At 49.8% G+C, this 7,708-nt stretch overlaps 1 protein-coding gene across 1 annotated transcript in view; it reads left to right on the top strand.

Annotated features, from left to right (window-relative positions):
- The window catches only part of Slc38a7 (solute carrier family 38 member 7), an 18,154-nt gene extending 15,712 nt beyond the window's left edge, over positions 1–2,442 (top strand). Inside the window, exon 12 of the mRNA XM_021170526.1 lies at positions 703–2,442. Within this exon, the coding sequence (XP_021026185.1) occupies positions 703–805 (103 nt within the window). The 3' untranslated portion in view covers positions 806–2,442. The remainder of the gene's footprint in view (positions 1–702) is intronic.
- The last annotated feature ends 5,266 nt before the right edge of the window (positions 2,443–7,708 follow it).

The following is a 7,708-nucleotide window of genomic DNA, read 5'->3' as shown; positions in this document are numbered from 1 at the left end:
GAGTTCCAGGACAGCCAAGGCTATACAGAGAAACCCTGTCTCAAAAAAAAAAAAAAAAAAGAAAGAAAGAAAAAAAAGAAAAAGAAAAATTACCCTTCATCTCAATGCCAGTGATAAGTTCCTGGAAGGTTTTTTTTTTTTCTTTTTTTTTTTTTTAACACATTGTTGCAGCTGTCTGCCTTCTATTTGTTTTTTATATTTATTATTTTAAATTCTCTCTCTCTCCTCCTCCCTCTCCCTTCCCCTCTCCCTCCTTCTCTTTCCCCCTCCCACTGCCCCTGTCCCCCCCACCTCTCTCTCTCTCTCTCTCTCTCTCTCTCTCTCCCTCCCTCCCTCTCTCTCCCCCTCTCCCTCTCCCTCCCTCCCTCCTTCCCTCTCCCTCTCCCTCTCCCTCCCTGCCCGTTTTCTGTTCTTTTAAGTGAAGCATCTCATTCCCTGTCACCTGCGTTTTCCTGAGCATCTTCCCACAGGGAGACTTGCCTTCCACTGTGGTGGTCCGTCTTCAGCATTAGCCCCTCTAGGTCTTGGTCCCCTTAACAGTGAAGTAGGGTCACAGGCCTTTGTACAGGAAAGTCCTTGGGAAGCCTGGCGCGCTTGCCTACGGAAGTAAGGTGACTGATTATCTTGGCTGCTACAGATATGAGCCTGAAGAAATAGGGAAAAAAAAATGACTGAAGCATTCTCTTGTCCTCTGCCCTACAGCTGGTGGGCACTGGTCAGTTACGGAGTCCTTCTGGTCACACTGGGAGCCTTCATCTTCGGCCAGACCACAGCCAATGCCATTTTTGTGGATCTCTTGGCCTGAACTCTGCCTCCCCAGAAACAAGTGACCGAGCATTGCTCGGAGCTGTGGAGCTGCCCAGGTCCCATGTCCCATTCCAGCCAGTGAGATGACACGTGGACACCTTTCCCCTCGGACAGTCATGAGACAATCAGGTCTGTGGACGGCTCCCGCCCAGCTGCCTTGCATCCTGACCCCACGTTCTCATGGATGGAGGTCCCATATCACAGGAGCTTCTTCCCCTTTGCCCAGATCTCCACTTCAAGCCTTTGGGACTTGAGGATGAAGAGGGTCAGTGGGTCTCAGAAGAGAAAGCCTATTCTGACTTCCCTCTGGAAAAAGAACAACAAAAAAAATGCATCTGCAGAGGGCTGGCATCCTCCGAGGAGCGTGTCAGGACTGTGCTCAGTCCCTCGGGGTTTTGTGCCTGCCCATGTCTCTCAGAAGCCAGTGACAGCTTCTCCTGGGACCTGGCAACTTCCAAAGGAGCTGCTGACATCATATAAATGTCCAGATTCCTCTCTTGGTCCCTATGAGTCTCTGGTAGCTTCGCAAGTCTTTGGGCACCCTACTGTGACTTTGTCCAAACCGAGCGGTCCATGTTGGGTTTGCTTCTGCTGTGTTCCCGGACATCACCAAGTCTAATGTTTACAAACGGTGCCAGCCTGGCTTCGGAGCTAGGGGCTGCCATGCCACGGTGCTCTGAGCACTCCTCCGTTAGCTTTTTTTGCATGGGCAGAGGGTCTGTTGTCTTTTTCAGATTCCAGATAAGCCCGTCTTTTCAGAGGTTTGGGGTAGGATCTTTTAGACCATCCTTCCAGGCAGGGATGCTCAAGGTCCTGGTGAAGTTCAGCCTCACTCCTCCAAGCCTGTCCTCTCTCTTCTCCCGCTAAACCCAGCCCCAGAACCCAGAAGGAGTTAGACTGGGGACCCTGGATGTTTTCCTTCCTGTTTCCATCTTTACCCATTCCCACATGCCCATCCCTCTCCCCCAACCCCAATCTCTTCTCTTTCTTCATTTGTGGGTTTTGTTATTTGGTGGGGGGAGGGTGTGGCACCAGACCCTGTGACACCAGCTTGCCTGGCTCCACACATCTGTCAAGCCTGGCCTCCATGCCTAGGGAATCCCGCTGAGTCATACCCACCCCAGGTGAGGTCAGCCTAGATACTTCTCTCTTTTGACTGCCTTAGCTTCGAACCTACCCCTGCTCACTTTTGTAAGTCCCAAGTACAGAATTGGTCTTTATAAATATATTCTGTCTAAAAAACACTTATCCTAGGAGCGAGAGGGACCCTTCCCAGCAGACTACGCCCCTGCCCCCAACACAGGTCAGCCCTGTTGAGGCAGAAGGCTTAGCGTCCAGACTTGCTGGATTGTTCTTCTCCCATCCATCCCTGGTACTTCTGGTCCTGCTACACTGTTTTCCCCTAACCCCCATAAGGCTCCAAGTGCTGCCTTTCACAGTGACCAATCACAGAGCTGGGCACAGCTTAGAGACATGCTAGCTGGGACAATTGGCTAGAACCAGGCTTCAGCTTGTCCTCAGGACCCCCTTCCTCTGTCCCCTTTGCCCTCTGTATCCAGTTTCTTGCTGGTTCTTTGCTACTCAAGCACACTTGGAGACGTGAGGATGGTTAATAAAGGGACTTACACTGCTAAACTGTGTCTCCTTTATCTTCTGCTTTGGACAGAGTCTAGGCCATAAATGTGTAGGTGACACTCTTTGACTATCCACAACCAGGAATGGCACCAGTGGGCTCTCTCGCCAGAGCAAGAGTCTTCAGGAGGCTCTGGACGCCCTTTTTCTGTTCCCTCTCCTGAATCTTTACGCACTGACTGTTTCTGTCCTAACTCAAGCACTCGCTCCTTCTCTCTGGCCCCTGCATCTTTCCATCTGCAGCAGCCTCTCGGATGCTGAGCCAGGACCATAATCTTGGAGTGACCATCAAGTTCCTCAGCATCCACTGGGTCTATAAGAGACAGGATAGACCCTGCTTGGCGGGATACAGAGTCAGGCACTGACCTCAACATGCCAAGAAAATGACAGGCAGATTAGATTTATCCCAGGGTAGCTGGGCGGGCAGACAGATGCTAAGCAGTCACACAAGTCTACTTGAAAGTTGTTGAAAGTCCCAAGAAGGGAAAGTGGAGTCACTGTGTCTCTGGAACAAAATGGCCAAGATCATGAACTTAGCAAGAGAGACAATTTATCTTGACTCTCAGTTTTGGAGGACTTGGCCTTGCTTGTTGCTTTGGATCTGGGATGGTGGAATAGGTCATGGCAGGCACATGTGATTAAGAAGAAAATAAAAAGACCGGAAGATTGTGGCAGGGCTAGAGAGATGGCTCAGCGGTTAAGAGCAGTGACTGCTCTTCCAGAGGTCCTGAGTTCAATTCCCAGCAACTACATCTGTCATGGGATCATCTGATGCCCTCTTCTGGTGTGTCTGAAGACAGTACATAGAGTAACTGCCTGACAAACACAAAAAGTCCAGAGGTCTGATAAGCCTCTCAAGGGACCCGAGACCCTATGACCAAACTTCCACTTCATGTCTTAAAGGTTCTATCTTTAGCACCACAAGATGGAGCAGAAATTTTTAACCAAAGGGTCTTTGAGGGTAGGGGTACATTCTGGCTTCAAATTAGAGCAGAAGCCGTAGGATCTGCCTAAGGAGTCCAGGAGGGCTTCCTTGAGGTGGTGGTCTGGCCCCCCACCCTTGAATAGAAATTAGCTAAATAGAGGTGGGGAGAACTTTCTAAGCAGTGAGCACTGTATGCATGGAGGTCCTGAAGTAAGAGAACTACAGCTTAAAGAACTAACAAATGGGCTGGGAGATATGACTCAGAGGTTAAGAGCACTATCCATTCTTCCAGAGGTCCTGAGTTCGATCCCCAACAACCACGCGGTGGCTCAACCTGGTACCCTCTTCTGGCCCGTAGGCACACATGCAGACAGAACACTGTATATATAGTAAGTAAATGAATAAGAACTAAGACGTGTGTGTAGGTGAGCCGTGCCTGGGTGTGGGGGAACAGCCACGGTGAAGCTGGGACACTGTAGATCCATCCATTGCTCTCCTTAAGGATTCGTCTAGATGCCCCGGAACACTCAGGCCTGCTAATCCTACTCACCCACCCATGCCTCATACTAGAATTGGCTTCCATCTTCATCAGGGTCTTCCCGTGAGAAGACAGTGGGGCAGTGTCTTCCCATGGATCAGACATCAGCCTGGTGCCTGACCCAGAGCAGCCAGGTGCTCAGCATCCGTTGGATTCTCACCTTTTGCTAAAGCTTTAGTGCATCAACTACATTTGTGGACACAGCTCTGAAGGAGCCAGGGCTCAGCAAGAGAAGTTAAATAGTTAGCCAGGGTTACACAGGGCAGGTCAGTGGAGCCAGACAGCATCCTTATCTTGTATAAGTCAACAAGGAACCCGAGTGCACTCTTGGCCAGCTCAATGACCTCTGACTCTCCAAAGCAAGCCTGCAACTCTCAGCCCCCAGCCCCCATTCAGTCAGGCGTGCAGTAGACCTCAGAACCCTCTCATCTTCTCCCAGCCAATCCACATCAAGGGGTCGGCTCCTGCTGGCTGGGGGCCAGGGCAAGGTCTTCACTTCTCCGGGCATTTTTAATCTAAAAGGAACAAAGTCAACTGACCTCATTTGCATAACTCGCTGGACAAAGGTGAGTCGTTGGGACAATGCCTGAGGGCTGGAGATATCCTGCATCCATAGAGGCACTGACTGACCGGGAGTGGGAGGGATGGGAGGGAGACACGAAGCAGGCTGGAACTGACACGAAACAGGATGGGAGTGGGGGTGGGGGATGGGATGAGGGACAATAAGGGGATGGGACAGACAAAAGACAAAAGGAAGGAAGAAATGGAAAAAGTAGGCCACGTTTCTTTCTGTTTTGTCTCAGGAAGATGCACGTTTGAGTATCCATTCCCAAGGCCTGTTGGGTTTGGGACTCTTTCTTGCACTCAAATATGCAAATAAGTCATAAATAAAAAGCCACCTGGACTCTCTAGGCTATTTCCGACTCAGCAAGTCTGAAGTAGGGGGTGGGGGGGATGCCTAACACTCCCATGAGGCAATGCATCTTCTGCTCTTGAGAACACTGAACAACAGAGGGCTTGAATCTTGGGCCTCAGAAATGGAGTGATTCCCAAAGATAGCTCTTTCCCTGCGAGAATTTAGGGGATTAATTCATTTCTCTGAGCCTCCTGTTGCTGAGCTATGGCGGGAGTTGGGGAGGGTGTGCCACCTTATAGGTAAAGACATGTGAAATATGAGAGAGTAGCCTTGGGCGTGGTGGCATGCCTTTAATCCCAGCACTTGGGAGGCAGAGGCAGGCGAATTTCTGAGTTCAAGGCCAGCCTGGTCTACAGAGTGAGTTCCAGGGTAGCCAGGGCTACAAAGAGAAACCCTGTCTCGAACCCCCCCCCCAAAAAAGGAAAGAAATATGAGAGACTTATTAATGTAGAATGCCTCGCTGGACAAAGGTGAGTCGTTGGGACAATGCCTGAGGGCTGGAGATAATGTGTTTTCCTGTTCCTCTGCATGGAAGCGGACAACTGCAGTTTCTCTTTAGGCCGGTAGAGGTCGCCCTTGCATAAATTCTGCTTACGGAGTTGGCTAGTTGGTCTCAGGAAGACTCCAGATTCAGGAAGACTCCAGGTCTCTGAGTCAGTCGAGTCCGTGGTGATTTGTATGTTGTGTGGTACACCTGAGTGACACCCTTATATTAGGGCAGGGCTACCTCGAAGCCACAGATCCAGTCTGATGTGGAAATCAGACTCATCATGCAATTCCAGAGACTAATTGTGGAGGTGTAACGCAGTTTCTCAATTTCTTCTCAAGAGGACACAAAGGCTCTCACCGACGGGCTGAGACAAGTCCACCGGCCACTACCCCAGCTCCGGCCGCGAAGCAAGACTGACTTGGTAGTCTCAAGCGCCTCTGTGATCTACAGCTGAGAACGAGTTGTTGTGGGTCGGTTTTGAAGTTCTAAGAAAGTGTTATGCTGCAGCCCAGGCTGACCCTGATATGGAGGTCCTACTGCGCCAGTCTCAGTCCCAGAGTGTTGGGATTGCAGTTGGACCTCACCACGCCTGGCTGAGATTACAGGACCTCACCACGCCTGGCTGAGATTACAGTTTGTGTCACTTTCCTCACTGTCTTGTCTCCCCCCACCCCCCACCCCCCACCCCACCCCCATAATTCAGGTTCACAAGAATCCCCATCCTTCATTCTTTTGTTTTGTTTTTCCTTTTTAAAATGTATTCTTCTTTCATGTAGTACATCCCAACACAATTCCCCTCTCCCCCTCCTGCCAGTCTCCCCCTTTCCCATTCCTCCAAATTCAGAATTCTTTCTTATTTCACACACAGTCCAGGAAATCCTGTGGCTCCTGAGGTTGACAGAAGGTAGGAAGAGGTAGGAGCCCAAGTCAGCATGGGTATGTGGGATTCCACCCCTGGACCATCAGGACCTCTCTCTCCCTCCTCTGTTGCTCTGAAAGGCGAGTGAGCCAAGTTTATAAACCCATACAAGAGATAGGAGATTGGGAAGACAAATGACTCTAACCTTCTGAGAGCATAAGCTGTCAAACTAAATACTTCCATTTATAAGTTGTCTTGGCCATGATGTGTCCTTTTTTGTTTTTTTGGTTTTCCTGGCTGTCCTGGAACTCACTCAGTAGACCAGGCTGGCCTCAAACTCAGAGATCCGCCTGCCTTTGCCCCCCTCCCCCTCCCCGCCAAATGCTGGGACTAAAGGTGTGTGCTACCACGCCCGGTCTGGCCATGATGTGTCTTTACTAAGACACAGACACGCAGAGAAAGAAGTGTTCCTGCTGGCATCGGTGACCCATTGTGACACTGGTGGATAGAATGACATCGTTGACAAAGACAAACAGGACATCTACAGCTCGGAGATGAATTTATTTCTGGGTCAAAGGTAGAAGTTGGATTTGATCAGATGGCTCACAAGCAGCGGTTCTCAACCTGTGGGGCTAGACCACTAGAAAATGTATTTCTGGTAGTCTTGGGAACTGAGCCACCACTCAGTAGCAAATGACAGCTATGAAGTAGCAATGAAAATGAATTTATAAACCGGGCGTGGTGGCGCATGCCTTTAGTCCCAGCACTTGGGAGGCAGAGGCAGGTGAATTTCTGAGTTCGAAGCCAGCCTGGTCTACAGAGTGAGTTCCAAGACAGCCAGGGCTACACAGAGAAACCCTGTCTCGAGGGGGAAAAAAAAAAAAAAGACTGGACACAGACAAATGGTCTCTTTTTTCTTTCCCCTCTTTGAGATGTGGATCTTGTGAAATTCCAGTACCCTACAGATTTGTTTAGCGAAAGCTTCAGTAAGGTTAATCACTGCTATCTCCTCACACTGGTCCTACTTCTTGTTTAGTTTGCTTTCCTCTTTTCTTTTGTTGGGGTTTGGACCCAGGAGGTGTATATTTAACATACCAAAGTCCACCTGGCTTCCAGGTTCTTCAGGAAAATCTCAGTCCCTTCCAGCCCTGGGGTGAGGATGACACACCTGGGAATTTTCCAGCCAAGGGGCTGGGCTTCCCCTTCCCCACAAAGTCACCCCTATATAATCCAGACATTTTTGGTCCCACCTCCTCTGCATTTTCTCCCTCCTAATATACTCTTTCCCTCCTCCTCTTCCCCCTCTTATCTGTCTTCCTCCCCATGGCGACTCTCTGGCCTTGTTCCTCTTGCTTCCCAGTAAACCTGCCTTTGTAGTCTTCATTTGCCTTGAATTGGCTCATTTCACCGGTGGAGAATAACTTATCACCTTTACCATTTCTTCTCACTCATGGTGAAAACATTCCTGAAACCCTGCTCCAGCCCAACCTTCTTTTTTTTTTTTTTTTTTTTTGGTTTTTCGAGACAGGGTTTCTCTGTAT

Source organism: Mus caroli, chromosome 8 (genome assembly GCF_900094665.2).
Source record: "Mus caroli chromosome 8, CAROLI_EIJ_v1.1, whole genome shotgun sequence".
NCBI classification, from domain to species: domain Eukaryota; kingdom Metazoa; phylum Chordata; class Mammalia; order Rodentia; family Muridae; genus Mus; species Mus caroli.
The sequence above is the reverse complement of the archived record's forward strand: the minus strand, read 5'-3'. Positions and strand labels throughout refer to the sequence as shown.